General features: G+C 37.6%; 1 protein-coding gene across 2 annotated transcripts in view; it reads right to left on the bottom strand.

Annotated features, from left to right (window-relative positions):
* MAN2A1 (mannosidase alpha class 2A member 1) overlaps nt 1-19592 on the bottom strand; it is a 162040-nt gene that overhangs the window by 30567 nt on the left and 111881 nt on the right. For both annotated transcript variants that reach the window (XM_081132705.1, XM_081132704.1), the window contains exons 17-20: nt 13441-13574; nt 10543-10684; nt 7659-7792; nt 1718-1909 (exon numbers count right to left, since the gene is read on the bottom strand). In XM_081132705.1, coding sequence (XP_080988831.1) covers nt 1718-1909; nt 7659-7792; nt 10543-10684; nt 13441-13574 — 602 coding nt within the window. The remainder of the gene's footprint in view (nt 1-1717; nt 1910-7658; nt 7793-10542; nt 10685-13440; nt 13575-19592) is intronic.

Below are 19592 nucleotides of genomic sequence, written 5' to 3' on the forward strand. Positions count from 1 at the left end.
TGAGGAATCGAAGGGCTCCGCCCCCCGGAGCTCCCACTCTGACCGCACCGTCGGCTTTCCGGCCTCCACGCCTGCCCCTAGCTCGGCCGGGCCACGCTACCCTCGTAACTCTGCGCCGAGTCTCCTGTCCCCTGACCTCCTTCGTAGTTTTTCTCATTATCACGGTTTCTGAGGCCCTCTCCAGCCACCCTATTCAAACTTGCATTGCCTTCTCGAATTGCCATCCCTTCCTTTTTCCCTCCATAACCCTATCACCATTGAACATATTACATGTTTCTCTTATTTTTTCTTCCTTATTTTTCCCCTCCCACTAGAATCTAAGCTCCAGAAAGGCAGGAGCTCTTGACTATGTCCCTAGTGCCTTTCGCAGCAACTGGTACCTGGCAGGCATGAAGTAAAGCCTGCACGTTCACTCACTCAAACAGCCCGTGACACGTAAAGATAGGCAGGCACACAGGCCTCTGGCATTCACTTGTATTCATTATTACAAGCCATGTATATTTTCTTCTATAGTCTGGCATAAGTTCTTTATCTTGGACATATAATTTTAGAAGCTCTAATTGTCCAAATTTGTAGGCATTTATCCTTACTTTATTTGGTTTACTTTAGTGGTTTGTTCTTAAACTAAACATTTTTCACCTCTTATGTTGTCTTCGAACATGAACATTCTCTTCGTTTCATATTTATTATATTTCCCACAGAATCCATAACCACTTACTATTTCCAGCTGGATGTGTATATCAACTCACAATATCAGAACAGCTCCATAAACCATAAAAATGATGTTAAGTATCTAATCTTTATTCTTTTCAAATGCAATTTCTGACTTTAACAGTAGGCATATATGTACACTACGGCAGTCTAACTGAATAAAATTCCATACCTAATAAAATCTGCCCTTGCTTTTTCTTTAGTATATTTTTCTACTTCTCTTAAATAGTTGGTTTCTCAATGCAAAGGTTTGGGTTGCAGTGATTTTCAGGAGAAAGATACAAACATACAAAGCCTCTGATACAGAAATAATTAAATGCTATGCTCTCTACTTCTCGAACTCCCAGAAAGACTGGCTGACAAGGAGAAATGAATGGAAAATGCCAGGACAGCCAATCTTAAGGCCTGGTTCTACCACCTACAAATTATGTGACCTCAGGACAGCTTTAGTTTCCTATCCATAAAAGGAAGAAAGATGTTATTCCCTGACCTACTCACCACATACAACTTTTCTGAAAAGAAAATAAATTAGTATTGGGGTATGCTTTAAACTGTAGAGCAGCGATTTTCAGCCTTTTTCATCTCATGGCACATATTTTTCATCTCATGGCACATATGAACTTACTAAAATTCTTCGGCACACAAAAAAATGTTATCCTTTTTGCCAATCTGACCCAAAAAAATAGGTATAATTTTGATTCATTCCCACCAGACGGCTATTGTGTTGGCTGTTGTCATTTTTTATGTGACAATCTAAGGGAAAGGAGGTTAGTGCTCCTGACTAAATAATCAGGTATTGCACGTTTTAAACATTCCTGCAGCACACTGGTTGAAAATCGCTGCAATAGAGCAACACCCAAATGAAAGGCATAATACTTCTGCCTAAAGGTGAAGCCCTCTTAGTCATTTCTTGAAGCATAGTAAAATTTATTTTTTTGTCTTCCCATCCCCTTATATCAGGTATATTACAAAGAATACTTTTTTATAAATAGATTTTGAAATATACCTTTGATTGTATTGTCCTCAGATTAAGCAGATGAATGTCACAAGGCAAAGATGACAGTAACGGGGAGAATTCACCGAGCAGCTGAAGGGTGGGCACGGGCCTCTTTTCTGTCATTGTAAAGACAGGGTGATTCAGGAAAGAAGAAGTTATGTGGCTAAGGAGGGAAGGATAGCTGACTGGCTTTTCTTTTTCCTATCAAGAAAAAAATAAAAATTCTTAAGAGTTACATACTTGCAGTTCTCACGACATTAGCTAAATTACCTAACAGGATTTAAATAGAAAAGAAATATAAAAATATATAAATACTTTTATTTTATCATATTTTATAAATAAGTGTTGTAGCAAATGCATAGCAGATTACCATGTTCAGTTCTAAGCAATGCAAGAAAACAAATAATGCCCACTTACCTTGTTAGAAATCTCTTTTTCCGTTGCTTTAACACTAAAAATCCTGATAACGTTTTCCACAGACATTTTAGGATAAGGTATAACTTTTTACAGAAACTCTTTCTCAACCTACCACAAAACTCAAAGTAGATGGATTGGTATATTCATGTATCTTGCGCATCATCAAATGTTATCTCCTTCCCTTCAGGTTTTACCCCCCATATTCTCATGATTTCATTTATACACTTAACTAGGTCAAAAGCCATGTGTTGATCTGAAGCTACGTTTCCTAAATGTTACCCAGTGATAGGATTTAAAAACTCTAAAAATAAAAAAAGTTTTTAAATAACACAGGCAGCTTATCTAGATCATCTGTTTTCTTTAAATGGGGTAAATCATTGCCAATTGCTTCATTCTACTTTATTCCCCAAACAGGAACTGTTATGTATGTTATACAATAGTTATCACACATTTATATGACACACAATTATTCAGTATAATTTTAAAATATTTCAGTCTTTGCTATGGTGTATACCAGTAAACAAGCATTTCATCAGCATGTTCTAACATTAAATAAGTCTGCTAGGGCTGGGGACATACATAGGATGGATGGCACACAATGAAATCAATGACTAAGCAGAACCTTAACCAATGATGCCTAAGGTATAAAAGCAGACAGAAAAGCACTAAGGAGAGAAAATAATTTATATAGAAAGGTCTTTTGTTCACCAGTGACATCTGAGGTAAATTTAACTTTGTGTCTTACTGTTTAAAATGGCTATTTCACTGATATCTCCTGATGTTACATCGTTTTTTTCAAATGAAAGGCTTGGCTACTTATCTATGTGAAAAGATAGGATTTATAGAAGAAACAGAGCTTAAAATTCAGAATGTCAGATTAGCATTGGACAGAGGGTGCTAGTGAAGCGTGACAAACACTGTGTCAGTAGCAAACTGCAGATGTCATTACAACTTAGACCTGGGAGAGAGAAAAAACATGTTTAAAGGCAGCAGAGGGACATGCAGTATTATGATACTGACAAAAAATGAGGTCTGAAAGAGTTGTAAAGAATGTATCCATTCCACATTTTTTAAAGGAGAGATTAAATAAAGCATATAAAATAATATTCTCCAATGATACTGAAATTTAATGCAGCTTGTAGAAGAACATAAATAGAGAGGGAACATTTTCAATAAGACACTTCAAATGTACTCCATGATCAAAGAACTTTGTAGTCCAGGTCAGGATTGCTGACAAAATCACTTTTGAGTAATAGAGATAAAAGATTCTGACAGAAAGGAAAACACCTGCCTTATCAGATTCGGGAGACATTAAGTCCATTCTAGGTCCGGAAACATTCAGAAAAAGCTCTCTGGCTTTGTTCTATGCTCTTGGAAAAATCCCTGGACCCTGTAGTGATGTGATGTACTTCTGGATGGATTATCTGTATCTTAGAAGCAGTAATGTGCATATTTACCTTTCCTCCAAACCCAAATCAGTTCACTTAACCCTCAGCGCTTCCCCCAAATTAATCATACATCAGAATGGCTTGAGAGCTTTTAAAACTCATAGATTCTGCCCGGCTGGCATGGCTCGTGGTTAAGTGTTGACCTATGGACCAGGAGGCCACAGTTCGATTCCCAATCAGGGCACATGCCCGGGTTGCGGGCTCGATCCCCAGTGGGGGGTGTGGGGGAGGCAGCCGATCAATGACCACTGACTCTCATCACTGATGTTTCTATCTCTCTCCTCCCTTCCTCTCTAAAATCAATAAAAACATATTAAAAAAATAAAAATAAAAAGCAGAGATCCCTAGGCAGGGGTGGGTCCCTGGAAAGGCGAGCTTAAATGCCACTCCCTTCCAGGTGAATCTCATGTAGCCAGTCCCACACTGCCCTGTGGACCTGTGCTGAGAACTGCCACCCCAGACACCCTCCCAACTTTCTAGAAGAAACTAAATGCCCTTTGGAATCAAAAGTATAAGCCTTACCCTTTTAACTAGTTTTGCATTAAAAAACTCCCACAGGATTCAGACACAAAAACATGTTCATGAAAAGTCTTGTTTAAGGAAACAATGTGATGAATATAAGGACCCTGAGAATTCAAGAACTGTCCTATTTACAGGCCTAAGCAAGATAAGGAAGGGAAGTTTATAGAAGAGTGGGGGTCAGTTCCTGAAGAGCACCATGAACAATAAAACAGTGGGAAGCTGGCCAGGTGGGGCCCTCTCACAGAAGGCTCCACCATCCACACACTCTCTTAACATATTTACAGCAATAGGGGGCTCAACAAGATATTTAACTGTTGAACTACCATTATTTTGATGAGTCTCCTAGACAAGTAATCTTTTCACTGTAACCCTTATGATAAACCCAAAGTAAACATGTTTAAGTGTTCGAGCTATAAATGAATTCCCCAGCCTTGTTTGTAGCAACTAATATACTGCTATAAACATTATTTGGTTTCTTGTTGGTTGGAAGGATTCAGACTATACAAGTCTAGTTTTCTCCTTGCAGCATGCGTGAAATTAAAATAGTTTGAAGCACATTCTGATCCAAATTACACCAAGTTGAGATCATCTCCATTGCATTCCAGCTCTTACTTCAGAAGTCAAACTTCTTGCTGGGCTCCTTGGTGCCCTTCATTAAGCTCAATAAGGTTATCTGGCACCTAAATACCAAAGGTTTCCATTTCACTGACATCAAAACTTACTGTTCTATAAGACAGTAAGAGAGTGTTTCTTAGTCACTTTTGTTTATTCAGTATGCCCCGACATGGGGAGAACTTGATAAAGCCTGTTGAACTTCATCTATTAATTTAATAAGCAAATGCAGTATAAATAAAAGAGAGAAAACTACTGTGGGGAGGGGGAGATGAGTGGAGTAAAGCGCCAGAGGGAAAAAGGGTGAAAATGCGCTGCACCTGAGGACTTGGAGGCAAAATCACAGCGCAGAGCTGGACCCCGGCGGTCTGTGGGCCCGCTGTACTTATAGAGATGTTTTGGGAAGGCTGCATGGTTGTCTGTTTTCAGGCAACTCTCAATAATAGAAAAAAAAAAAATCCAGGAGATTTCGCATTAAAAGCATCCACAATGACAACAACAAAACTCCTCCAAACTGTTAACTGTTTTAACCCAAAACACTGGAAATTCAAGTCACGCTGGGTCCTTCACATTCCCACGTGGAAACCATCAGCTGGCGCCGAGCTGTGCTTTCTAGGTGGGCTACGGTTATCGTCAGTCACCACAGGTCATCTGGTCGCCTAACTGAAGCACCTGCCCTGCCCAGCCTCCCTCAGGCTAGCTCTCTCCTGAGCCCCGTGAGCACTTGAGGTTTTTATGGTCTCTCCTAACTTCCTGTCCTTATGTGTAAAGAACTGGTATCCGAGGTAAAATGACACAACTGCAACGCTCAAACGCTCCAGTGTTTCTAAGTCCAGCTCAAGGCCCCCTTCACTATACCAGTTGCCAGCGGGACAATGGTGAGAGCAAGAGTCAAGGAAAAAAATCAAGGGTCAATGCCAAAGAGACAATTCTTGTTTTATTTCTGTTGACCACCCCGAGTATCGTTACCATGGGTGACGGTAAACCTCGCGTAGCCAACGTCCTCTGCTGGGCACCTGCACATCGCTCCAGGCCTCATTCTCACAGGACACTGGAGAGCAGGACTCACTTCTATTTAGTCACCCAGGATTACTCCAGTGAGGCTCCGACAGGCTCAGGCTTCCCATTAAAATGCCCTCCTGCCCAGAGTGTCTCTCCACCTCAGTTTTTACCATCAATATTTTAGACTTTAAAGCCTTAGTTGACAATTAAAACACTTCTAGAAAATTTAAGTTACATTATATGTAACTTTTCTTTATCAAATGTCTTTTTAATCAATTTCAGTAGAAATTAAAATGTATCTTCTCTTCTCTAGGTCATTTTTTATTTAAAAGAAACTATTGATTTAAACCCAAGAATCTATAGCTGAGCAAAAGAAAAATTTAACCAACATAGGATTATAAAAACATTGGATCAAGTTTAAATCAATTAGTCTCTAAGGAGTTTTGAATGGGAATAAACAAGTTATTTAACTTCTAAGTGAAAGCTTTATAGATCTGACATGAAAATTCTTATTGCCATAGTTAACAGTTTTGCAAATTAGTGTCTATGTAGAAAGAAAAATGATAAAAGCCAGAAACATTTTCAGGAGAAAAAAAAGACAGGAGCTGCCAGCACTCCAACCGATTTCCTATGCAGTTTTAGTCCTAAAACTAAGCTACCTTGTCAGTAATTGATTTAAACCACAAGTCCCAAGAACTGGTATAAATCTTGACATCTAAAATGGATATTAAAATCTTTTTCCTGAAAAATTCTAGGTATTGAAAGAATTCTTTGCTTTAATTAGCTGTTGTCATTTCATTCATTCAACTAGTATTTTACTGATAGAATGTTTACCACAGGCAAAGAGGCCCTGTGGGGCACAAGAAAGTGCAACAGACAAGCCCCTGGAATCTAGAACAGGGAACAGAACATGCCTACAATGACAGGAAGTAGCAGTAACTGCGATAAGCACAGTGGCGCAGTGTGTTACCACAGCTCACTCATTTATACATCTAGATATTCATTCATACAACACATACTGGGACATGTCCTCTGCTGGGAACAGCCTAGAAAAAGAGAGAGACACAGCCACTACTTTCAGGGAGTTTACTGTCCAAAGGAAAAGGAAGACAGTGATCCAATAATGACATACGCACATGAAGGAGACATGCCCAGGTCTGAGGGAGCAGAGAAGGGGATCTGACCTGCTCGTGCAGAAGCAGCTGATGGAGTGAGCCCCGTGAACTAGAACCAAGAGTCCCCGGGCAAAGGGGATGAAGAGAGCGCAGAGGTGTTGTGGGGCAGGGTGCATGGGAAGTTCGCAGGGCCAAAAGGAAGCCCGCGGGCCAGAGCGGAAGCAGCGAGTCATGCTACACGAGGACGGGCGGCAGGCAGCGTCCAGACATGAGGGGCTCTGTGGGCTGTGGTTAGGTTTTGGCTTTTATACTGAGAGCAGTGAGAAGACATCAGAGGGATTAGGCGGGGGCAATGAGGTTAGACCGGTTCATGCCCAGCAGAGCTTTGGCCAGACACGGGATGCTGGATTTCTGCTTTGAAGAATGAAAACTGAACAAGAAGACAGACAAGTAAATCCATTTTCAATTGATGAGTCTAAGACTAAAATAAGTACACTAAGGTTTCCAATCCATTTTACTAATCAAACTTAATCTCCTAAATATGTTATATAACCTCTATTCTTTAACTCAACTCTTTCAAAATAATTTCAGGAAATTTCACCCAAACTGATCTCTTAACCTCACTGTATACCTACATAATAAGAAAAAAATTAAAATGACCTAAACGCAAATCTTACACTGTGTGTGCGCGCGCGCGCTCAAAACTGAAGTTCTCTTTCTTGTGAATATAGGCTAAATCTATTATAAACATATCTCTACACTGAAAATTGTAAAAAATAAAACAGTAGACAGTCATAATTTTAAATTGTGTGTGACAAGTTCTTTTTTTCCTACCATATTCACGACAGGTCTTTTTTCTAGTAGTATTCGAAATAAACTAGCTGTAATCTTGTTGTCATAGACACCTTGCTCAAGGCCACGATTATCATCTTGTATGAGTCTTCGATCCATGATAACTTCAATCTGACCTATGAAACAAACAAATAAACTCACCAGGGTTATTTACTACAAACACCCAATGAGGATCATGTAAATACAGGCACAGTCTTGATTTGAGTTTCTCTTCTAGTCAAGGAGACAGACCTATAAGACCCACCGTACCATGGGCTTTTTCTCGGTAATGGCTTAAGGTAGCCAGTATAAATTCATAAAACATGATTACATTTCTACTTTTCTTCATTAATGTCTAGTAAAATCTGATAAGAAATTTAAAAACAGATGAAAATTAAAACTTTTCAAAAAGAATTAATCTAAAATCCAAAAATTAAAGAGTAAATTAAGCCTCTAACATTTTTGGTGTTAGCATTTGAAACATAAAAATGTTTATGAGGTTCATTACAAAATGCATAGCACACAGGAAGTAATAAAACAAATACAGAGGGTAGGCTCTAACTAGGACTTGAAATGTGGGTTAGGTTACTTGATATGTGGTGATCTCTGAAGAAGCCCTGGGATTAGGTAACTCCTACCATAAATCCCCTTCCCTCCCTGAGATTGTCAGTGGCTTCACCACTGTCCTGTCCCCTCTAGTTCCAATAGGGGTAACATGTAGTTCCTTCATTTGCTGTGTGGTGATTTCACATCTCCTCTAATTTAAATTATAAGCTAATGGTTAGGATACAAAATTACAAACTTAAAAAAAATAAACAAAAAAGAAAATCCAGTCATATTTATACATTTGAGATTATACTAAATAAAACCCTAAAGTTATATATATATATATATATAAAATATATGTACTTTGATCCATCCATTCATTCATATTTGTTATTATTAAGTGATCATTCAGCCTAAAAGAGCAATACATAAAATACTTTCATAACTATTACTCTTACATAGTGAAACCAACTCTTTGGTTTCTTTCTTAGTTTAGGTATCCAGTACATGAAATAACCAGGAATGGTTAGACTTTTTGTTGTTACTACCTCCATATTTTAGACAACTGTCTAGAAGTTGCTTCTTGGGTACTGGGACTAATTGTTTCATACCTATGAGGACAATTAGTTTGATCACTTCATATCCAAATTAGTGCATCAGTCTCTTGGCAATTACTAACTCTTCTCCCTGCCTCGAAATGTTAGGCCATTTAATAAGTGACACTAATCATTTTCTGGACTGTACTCAAAGTGTTTTTATGCCTGTAGCTATTCAAACACTAGGGTATTTGGTGTCTACGGCAGGGGCAGAGGAGCTTTATTTCTCAGCTCATGTTTATCAGGGAAGTGAGAGAAGACTGTTTGGTTTATGACTGCTTGAGTGCTAATGACTCATCCCTTATTTAGAGCCCACCTTTGAGAATTTAAGGCCGGATTTAAAAATGAGTGGGTTAAAAGTCACATCTGACACAAGAATGTTTTATATTCTGATATTGAAAAAATCAGAGTCAACATTTATAGATTGGGCAATCTCACATAAAATTCCAGATTTCTGGGCTCTTCAAAAACTGAAACATTTGGCAACACTGGGCCCCTTTCCCCATGGAGACAATGTACTGGCACTATGCAGTGGCCGCCCCACTGTACACGGGGAACGCGCTCTCCAGTTTGCTCAAGTCCCATCATCCTGAGTCCCTGACATGAGGCCATTGTTATTTTTTATAAATGCATTCATGTCTTTATAGCATGATTTCATTGTTTTGTTTAATAAACGCTACAAAGAAAAATGAGTAGTAGTATTTGTGTGTGTGTGTGTGTGTGTGTGTGTGTATAGAATGTATGCACAGGTCTAATATAAAAAGTGGGTTTTCCCAGCCAGGCGTGGCTCAGCCGTGAGCATCGACCTGTGATCCAGGAGATTGTGTTTTGGTTCCCGGTCAGGGCACATGCCCGGGTTGCGGGCTCAATCCCCAGTCGGGGGTGTGCAGGAGGCAGCTGATCAATGATGACTCTAATCATTGATGTTTCTATCTCTCTCTAACCCTCCCTTCCTCTCTCCGAAATCAATAAAGATATATATATATACACACACACACACACACACACACACATATTAAAAGAAGTGGGTTCGTGTCAAAGGATATGCCAAGCATCTATACTCATTTCTTTGCCTGGCTCCTTAAGACACGTATCTTAGCAACTCTTTGCATGTAATGAAGGAAGAGCAATTAAAGACAAATGATAATTAAATGTAAATGATAATTAAAAATATGTATCACAAAAGACAAAAGCCTTTCAATAGAAACCTTTTCAAAAATTCATCAGTATCTACTACCTATTTTCTTTCTCCATCTCATTCTCTCCTTTGAAATCCTTCAAATCGTGTCTATCACCTCTTCCCCCCCCATCTGTACCATCTCCACTCCCTTTCTCCGTTTGGGCGGTGGTGCAGAAGAATGTGATTTAGAGAAGGACCTAAGTTTGAATTGTAACTTCCCACCTTTGGAAACTGAAGCAAGTTATCTAAACTTTCTGGAGTCTTGAATTTCTGCATCTATTTCATCAGAACAATAGCCCGTTCTGCAAACAATGGGCTATGAGGAGAGGTAAATTATTTAAAAAAACAATCAGTTTCACAGAATTTTAGTTTCTAGTTCTTCATCTAGGATTGAAGAAATCCATCATTTTATGTTGTTCTCACAAAACCCCAAATAAACTAATAGTCTGGTTCTCAAAAGAAAGCTGGTGACTGGAGATGATAATTAATACATGTGACCAAAAAAAAATCATATACTTGGAACTGAAACTTAAAAGAGCAAAAAAAGAATCTAAACAATACATACCACTTTCCAAACTTGATACACCTAAAGACTGGGCAGAGAGCAGGGTCAAGCGGTGCTGGGCATCCTGGATATACGCCATTGTGGTCATTGGATACACATTTGCTTGAAGGGGCAACTTGCTCATTGTCATTCTAGGTTGAATCTATATGACCATACAATTCTCTTTATTTAAAAAAATCGAGTGATATTTACATATGTACTTTAAAAAGTTAGTATTAACCACAGATGACTTTTCTTCCAAAGAGAAAAAGGAACAGCTTCCTTTTTTGTTCAAGGTTAGAGCTAATTTAAAACTTGAAACATTCTTCAAAACAATATAAAAAAATCACGAAGAGCCCAGAAAACAATTTTTAAGAGCTAGAACTTGTCCAGATTTTTTAAATAGGCAATCCTATTTAAATTCAGAATCAATATCCTTAACAAAAGTCTTCTAGCTCTCCAGTATTTGCATAAAAAAATTATAAAGGTATTAAGTATTCATTTCTCATCTAAATCTAACATACTGCTTTTGTAATGAATGCTAAGCGTAATAGCTCTTTATCCCCTTTCAAGAAGTATCTCATAATTCTTCTTCTAAAATCAGTTTTGATAAATACCCCAGATCTCCCCATCAAATCCCTAACATATTACATTATAATAATCAAATGCATATTTATGTTTATAAACTATTCAATGCTTATTCTTCTTGTTTCGTTTCAATGTAGATAGTTCCAAATTCCAATTTTTCTTGGTCTAGTATCTCAAGGCATGAAATACAACTCTAACTTTAGTTTTAGAGAGACTGACATTGCACTAAGCTAGTATGCGTCAAGGAGACTCACTCAAATACCAGAAGGAGACATCAAACAGAGACTCTGTTATCAGGAATCTTACCCACGCCACATTAAAATGCCATCTCTTCTTTTAAACTCATAAAAGTTTGACAATGAAACTCAAGTAAAGAATAAGTTAATGTAATAGTTAACATAATGGGTACTGAGTACCCATTAACACCAGGCACAGTGCTGGGAATTTCAAAGGTAAGACCTTTAACCTCCAGGACAACTCTGCAGTATGTCTTTCAACTTACTGGTTGTACTGAATACTGTGCCCACAAATTCATGTTTACCCAAAACCTATGAATGTGATTTTACTTTCAAATTGGGTTCTTGCTGATATAATCAAGTTATATTGGATTAGGGTGGGCTCTAATCCAATGATTTGTATCTTTATAAGAGGAGGAAAATCAGGACACATACAGAAACCCAAGGAGACAACATGTGACAGTGGAGCCACAGATTGAAGTGATGAGTCTACAAGGTAAGTAGTACCAAGGGTGCCTGAAACCAACAGAAGCTAGAAGAGGTAAGGAATGCTATTTCCCTAGAGCATCTGCAGGGAGTATGGCCCTGCTGACACCTTAATTTTGGACTTATAGGGTCCAGAACTGTAAGGGAATAAATTCCCGTTATTTTAGGCCACTCAGCTTGCAGTAATTTTTATCACAAACCCAAGAAATTAATAAACTGGTGAAGAAACAACTATAAAATGTTTTTAAAATATAAAAAAGAAAAGCTAGCTTGAAAGAATTCTCCATTTCTCCTTCCAATTCTGACCTCCTCATCCCAACGGCCTCATATACTAATAAAAAGGACATTTAAAACTCACAACTGTGTGGCTGTCACCCTCACTTCCCACCTGAAGGTCTAGATTTCTAGTGTTACCCAAGTACCACTCTTTCCAAAGCTTTAAAAAGGGCCTATTTTAAAAGCAGAAATATTTAGGTTATAGACTTAAAAATAGTATTTTCCTATTTATTCAAATACTCAATCCTTAAAACAAAAATTTACATTTTTATTCATTTTCACTAAATTTTTTTTCATTCATGTACACACCCACACATACAAATAATTGCTTCTGGAAGATTTTAAGAAAAGCCTTTCTTTTGTATTCAAAGAAAATGAATCACCATAAAGTAGGGGCTTCATTTGAAAACCAAACAGCTGTAGTAAAATTAACATGTTGATTCAAAATGTATGTTGCAATTTTTATCCTTTGGAAAAGGTTTAAATTTAACTTTTGCAGGAAATCGTAGAAGAGAAAATTATCACAATTCTGTCCACTCATTCTAGTAGAAAATCAGACAAAGTGAAAGCATTTGTTGTGAAATTATTTCTATTCATAGCCAGAAATTTCTAAAACGCTAATGTGTCAAAAACATCCTAATGTTTTTAATAGTGATATTTCAAAGATATATTGTTACACACATACACTCTGAATAGAGATTTAGCTAACAATCAAAAAAGCTTTTATTAAATTAGAGAACTGAAAATCTGAAAAATTTTTATGAATCAATTTTCTCATTACTATTTCAAGAAAATTTTTATTAAATACATATCTACTCATATTTCTAAGTAGATATGTTTGTGTTTGTATTTGTATGTCTACATACACATATATATGTGTATAAAGGTACATGTCCAGCCCCAATAAAGATAGGGGAAAAGTTTCCCTGAAACTTAAGAACCAATTATTAGATTATACATTTAAAAATATATATAGGCTAAGCTACGTATGCATAGGCCAATTCCTTATGAGAAAAAAGATACGATCCCTCAATCCCTATGTTTCCTTTCTATTAGATAAATTCCTATATACTTTGGCATCAATGTATTCAACATGCATAATAGTCACCAAATCCTCCTTTGAAAAAAATAAATTCTTATAAATAGATGATCTACAAAATACTCTATCAAATATATAATTTTGGAAATCTGGTTACTATAGAACCTACAAGTGTCTGTTAAAATTCAGTTTTATTTCAGAAATAATTTGAGACCTTAAGCAAAATTAACTGGCCCATATATAAAAGTTATGCACTAGCATGACCATTACTTAAACATTTTAAAGGAAAATTACCTGGTATCCATTTAGGTCCGTATAAAATCTAGTTTTGCTGTTTATGTTAGAAGAAATTCTCATTGCAATCTCATAGTTATATTCTTTTCGGATGTCCACAATATTGGAAATTTCCACAGACTGTCCTTCTATTCCTAAATTTAAAAGAATATATACAATAGAAAGAAATTAACTGCCCAATTTTCTTAAATATACCTTCCAGAACCCCTTCCAAAGTTATATGTATTTTCCTGTTTTCTATCGCCTATCTTTACCATCTCTCATACGCTAAATAGTGTCACAATTTTCACCTTTCCTTTTTTTTAATATTGGATGGTAGATTACATTTATTCAGGGGCACATATAACAAAACAAAAGAATGAAGAGGTTGGTGGAGGCAGATGTAGATGAAATATAACATCCAAATGATTCTCCCATGAGTTCTAGAGGGAAAGAGGGCATTAAATGAGAAAGGTCAGCCCCGATGCAGGCCAGTGCCCCTCTTGTCTGCACAGCCGTTCCCCAGCAGAGCCACTCAAGCCTACTTCTTCACCATTCTCTCCTTACACACTGGAAATTATGAGCAGTGAAATTTATACTCTTCGTTCAAGAGACTGTGTATTATTGCCCATGATCATATCTAGGGAAAGAGACAGGAGATCCAATGAGTGATTTATGGCTGAAACTGGTATTACCATATTACTACTCTGGAGTATAATCTGGAGAGTTCCCCAGAAGTTAAATCGATTTTAATTGAGTTTGGTATCTCTTAGGAACCCTTGTTATGGAGTGATTCATTGTGCCCCTTGCTATATAAAACAAAGGACAGCTTGAAGAAGTCCCGGATGTGTCAGACATTTTTTTGGATTAAGCCTAAAGTGTTTACTAATTTCTATCATGCTGGACTAACTGCTTTTCAGAAGCTCAGTGAAGCCTTGGGTCTATTTCGGAGATGAAGAGAGGAGTTATGAAGAAACCCAAAACTCTTAATACAGATCAAATGTGTATAAGAGATAGTAAAGGATCTTCAAAGAAGAAAAGTGGTCAAAAGAAGAAGGACCTGCCCTATCTTGTTTCATGCAGCTGAAGTTTTTTGAGATTCCAAGACACTGGCTGGACACATACCTGCAGGTGTTATTCATTACCTACTTCTCCCTACCCCTCACACACAATCTGTCACTCTGTGCTGGTAACCAGCACTCTTAGACAAAGAAGGCTATGAAAAAATGGGGAAGGGAAGAAAGTAAGGAAGACTTTTTCTAGGAGCCAAGAAGAATCCCCAGAACTTACAGAAGGTGACGGGGAAACAGTGCAGGAAAGGAAGTTTGAATCTGTGAGATTTGTGGAAAAGAGTGAAATGCAGCTGGCCCAGACACTATAGATTTATGTGAAAATAAACTGGAAATTATAAAGCATCAGTAATAGTGTGATGACAATACTAAACGGGCTGAGGATCTGCAGAAAGCTCACAGAAGTTCTTTTCTGGTAGATGTCGCTTTTCCAACTCAGTAACCTGAATGAGTGCTAACTTCAGTTCCTTACTATGTTCATGAGGCAGTTGTGAGCACGGTCTGCATGGGTGGGGGAAGGAGTGCCTTTTTTTCCTGCTTTATGGACACAGTATGAAGCACTAACCTCTGCCAGTTAAATACACACATATGAATTTCCTTCTGAGAATTACCAGAAGAACCTGCCAAGAGAGTTGATCCAAATATATCTCCACTACTATTGGGAAGTTCAAATAAATCACATACACTGATGATAGAACAACAGCATCTTCTTTGAACTAGGAAATGTATTACTTTAAATGCAAGTTTTCCTTTCAGTATGCTTAGATTAACCATAATATTGTTCAAAAACAAAATGAATTGTATACTGAATTTTAATAGGCAAGCTTCTACAAATGAACCTAAGATGCTCCAAACACAAAATGTAGCAGTAGGGGGGGCAGTACTCATGCAGCACCGGGAAAACTGGGGATGAGTAAACTCCAATCTGCTGGAAGCATTTGTAGGGTTTTCAGCACTGCTTTATGCATTCTCCTCTCTAGACTGGGCATTCTCTCAGGGGTGAATGGAATACAAAAAATGAAATAAAGTCTTAACAAAGGAGAGTGTCATTAATTCCAAGTCATGTATCTCTGGAAAACATTTACAGAAAACACACTTTGAAAAAATTAATAATTTCACATTACCTCTAGCAATAATAAATTGTTTCTGTTGAGAAAATCATCTTTCTCAAGCTCAGTATTATGCTCAGATCCTGTTGTGGCAACAAATGCTTAAAGCTCCTTTAAAAGGAGCCTCTATATCCATTCACAGTACTGCAAAACATTAATTTAAATTCTGTGCCCGAATAGGCTTTGAAAATAAGATCAAACTTCACATACATATATGAACAAATCAAATAAAATCTGTAATAGTAACTAAAGCAGAGATATCCCTGAATTCTTAAAGATAATTTATTATTTTTAAGAAAAGAATGTATGTGAGGGAGAGGAATGCCAACTTTTCTTATTATGTCAAGAATTCCCTCAGGAGTAAGTAGCATGCCATTGCCAAGGCAGCTCAGAGGATGGAGGGGAGAACTCCCAGGGAAGCAGGGGTACAGTCCCAGTGGTTCCAGTGGTCAGGTGGGTCTTCGCCGTATGTGGCGGCAAAAGGTATTTTTACCAAAGTAGTTCTACCTAAGCATGAATGGCTATGGTTTCAATCCTGGGAAAGAAAGTAGCGCCTACTATATAAAAGTAGATTATGGTGGGAGGGCAGCAGGGTGATGCCATTCCTGGGTTTTGACAAAGAAAAATAAGTTCCCTCTTGCTGCTCATGCCTCGGACTATATCTTAGAGAAGAGAGAATGAGGACTGTTAGATTGTTGATCTTTATTAACACAGGCAGTGCAAAGTAAGCAGAGAGCCAGTCCATAGGCGAAAAGCTGTAAGAGAGAAGCCAAAAGCGTATTTCCTCAACTGTTTTTTTTTCTTCCTCCCTAGAGCCTGTTAGCTTCTCAGAGACACAGAATGTCTTACACACCATCTTTGCATCCCAGTTTTTAACAATGTTTTGGGTATATGGTAGGTGCTGAATGGCTATTAAACAATTAGCTAAGATGTCCCTTGTCATGCAGAAGTTAGCTGACATGGAAAATGAAAAGAATGAGGTGATGGCCAAGAAAGATTTCATGAAAAAAAAACTAATTCAGTGCTTGTAGAGTATGATAAACTTTATGCTGAAAACAGAAACAAACACAGAATTAAATTTTTTACTGGTGTGTGTGTGTGTGTGTGTGAGAGAGAGAGAGAGAGAGAGAGAAAGAGAGACAGACAGAGAGAGAGAGAGAGAGAATGAACACAGGATAGGACAGGTATCTGTATTACCTCTCTTGAGCAGTGGATAGAGGCCAGGCACTGGCTGCAGAGAAATTTTACCTTAGATCTGTAATGTGTGAAATTTTTATCAAGAGTATACATAAATATTATTTGTATTTATATACATAAAATAATTTTTAAGCATTTTTAGAAGAATATTTTCTAAGAAGGCAGGGAAAAAAACAAAACTAAGTAGGCAAGGAGTTGGGATCAGGGTCAGGCTGGGCCATGTTATAGGGAACATGCTTTAGGGGTGCAAGAGCCTCACAGTCTTAAAGTCACTCTCAATATGATGTTGGTCTCTTTAGAGTCATCTCCTACTGGGTGGATCAGGAAGGGGCAGACAGAAAAGAAAGGGCATCACCCTCTTGGCTTGGTTACTTAGCAGCGGTCTTAAGGAAACCAAGAAGGGCATTCCTGTGAGTGGAGAGAAAAACTAGAGGACAACTCTGACACTCCCTGTGTTTGAAAGAAGGGGTGGAGGAAACACCGGGGAGGGTGAAAATGACTCCGAAATGCAGATGGAAAGCCTGAGGTCAGGGGTATGAGCTGCAACTGATGGCTTTTGGAGAATCCTAGGCATCATTTCCTCTGCACAATCTGTTCTCTTCACAGCCATATCATTATCACATCTATGTAAAGAGCCTAATTCAACTTGGAACTGCAAAATCTCAGTTGATCCAACCCTCTGAACCTCTCCAGATCACCTTACCCTAGAAATTTTGAAATAAAAAGTACACTTTTCCAAGGAATATAGCTGATAAATCATACTCCATCCTCACTGCACTCAAATGGTTATAATAGAGAGGGAGGAGTTTGGGAGGAAGAGAAAAAGAGACTCTCATTCATACCCAAGCAAGAATCAAATATTGTACTAGTGGTATTCAATGTATAATTAGGGCAAGTCATTAGATCAAGATGGAATAACAGCAAGTGGTCACACCCTCCTAGGAAAATGAAAAGTAATGATGAGAACCAATAGTAAGAGAGGTGTTTACACCTTCAAACAAAAATTCAGCTGGAATTTGACATAAGATATAAAATAAATCCTTAAAAAACCAACTCGATTCCCAGTAGGGGGTGTGCAAAAGGCAGCCAATCAATGTTTCTCTCTCTCCCATCCTCTCTCTCTAAAATCAGTTTTAAAGAACATTTTAAAAAATCACAAAAAACTCCTTTAAAAAAAACCTACTAAGATTGAAAACAAGGTCTTCAATAAGTGTCCTTAAAATGTGGGCTCTTGGGCATAAATGTAACCTTGCTATTTATCTAATTGTTGTCCTAATCCCTCTTCTTCAAATTTGTGTCTGAACAGAGAAGGTGACTGAACCATCATCACTTTATAGCAGAAGTAGGACGGTAATAGCTGGCAAAAAAGAGGGGTTCTAATTTTGAATACTTTCCCTCCATTTTTGAGAATATTTTGTTTTATATTTAAATCATCAAAAATATAAAAATACTTTTCACACTAAGTTTTACTCTTGTGACTTTTTGTGAACTTATCCAACTTAACTGGGAGTTGACACATATGGTTATTAATGCTGAGTTCAGCACATACACTTGAATAACAATTCTCACAAAAATGATAAATTAAGTAGGTCAACATGAAGATGATGTTTCTAAAAATCAAATATTACCATGACTATATTTTAAAAATATTGTACTCATATCTGAAAGCACCAAGAATAAAAATGGTAATAAGTCCCACAACTGGATGACCTTTTTCTCCGTGTTGACTTTCTCAACTTATCATCCATTATAAGATCTAATTTATCCTCTGAGGCACCTCCTGATTTCCAGGTCTGTAAATATTCACATTGATTATTTCTCCACAAGTAAAAATTTCAACATCTGCTTTTCATGAATACAAATTTTAGCAAATTTCATTCCAAGTCTCAAATTTAAAAAAATGATGATGGACCACTTTTATTTATAAAGCATTGGTAAATAACCATCACTACTTATTGATCAACTTACAACAAGCTAGGCACTAGTTGACATATTTTAAGCTTTTCATTTCAATAAGTCTCACAATGACATAAAAGTAAATGCATAACAGGAAAAGTACAGAATTTCGATCATATGGATTACACATTTTAATTAAAGATTATACCAATGAAGTATAACATACTTGAACCTCTAATAACTGAAAAAACACTACAAAACTGGGAAGCTATCTTTGTTTTTTTTCCAGTAAACACTAATTTTAAGAAACAACAAGGTTTTTGGAAGCTCTGATTTAGAGGAAACATCTGTATTGGTAACATTTTTTTAAATCCAAGAGACCAGTCTAACTAAAGCCTTCTCTTGGAAGGCTCACAAGCCCAGAGCTTTCCGTTACCTTCCACACAACCCACGCTCGGGCTGGTGCAGGACTAGGGAGGGAAGAATGTTGGAATAATCAGGGCGGTCTGTCTTCCTAGCCTCCAACTGAGAGTCATTCTGAATTCACCTATTTCCTGCTCTCCCAGACATGCTCCCTTCTAAGGCATCTTTAGTCAGGAAGTTCGACTGCAATACACCTCTGCCCCTCCACATGATCTGCCTGAAATGGACCGGCCAGGGAGGGGTGGGTTCTTTTTCTCATTACCACACTTTCACTATTCCTTCTCCTAATTTACAGAAAAAAGAAAAGAAAGCAGTAACAGCATACCTCATCCACCTTAACTCCAGGGGGCACTGAACAAAGACAATTTGAAAATACTGAAATATAAAGAAAAACTAGATGCTAACTTAAAAAATACATAATGGACACAGAGTTCTTCAAATTCTTGTAGGAACAAGGGAATTGCATCTAACCAACCCC

Source organism: Miniopterus schreibersii (genome assembly GCF_964146895.1).
Source record: "Miniopterus schreibersii genome assembly, chromosome: 3".
Lineage (NCBI taxonomy): Eukaryota > Metazoa > Chordata > Mammalia > Chiroptera > Miniopteridae > Miniopterus > Miniopterus schreibersii.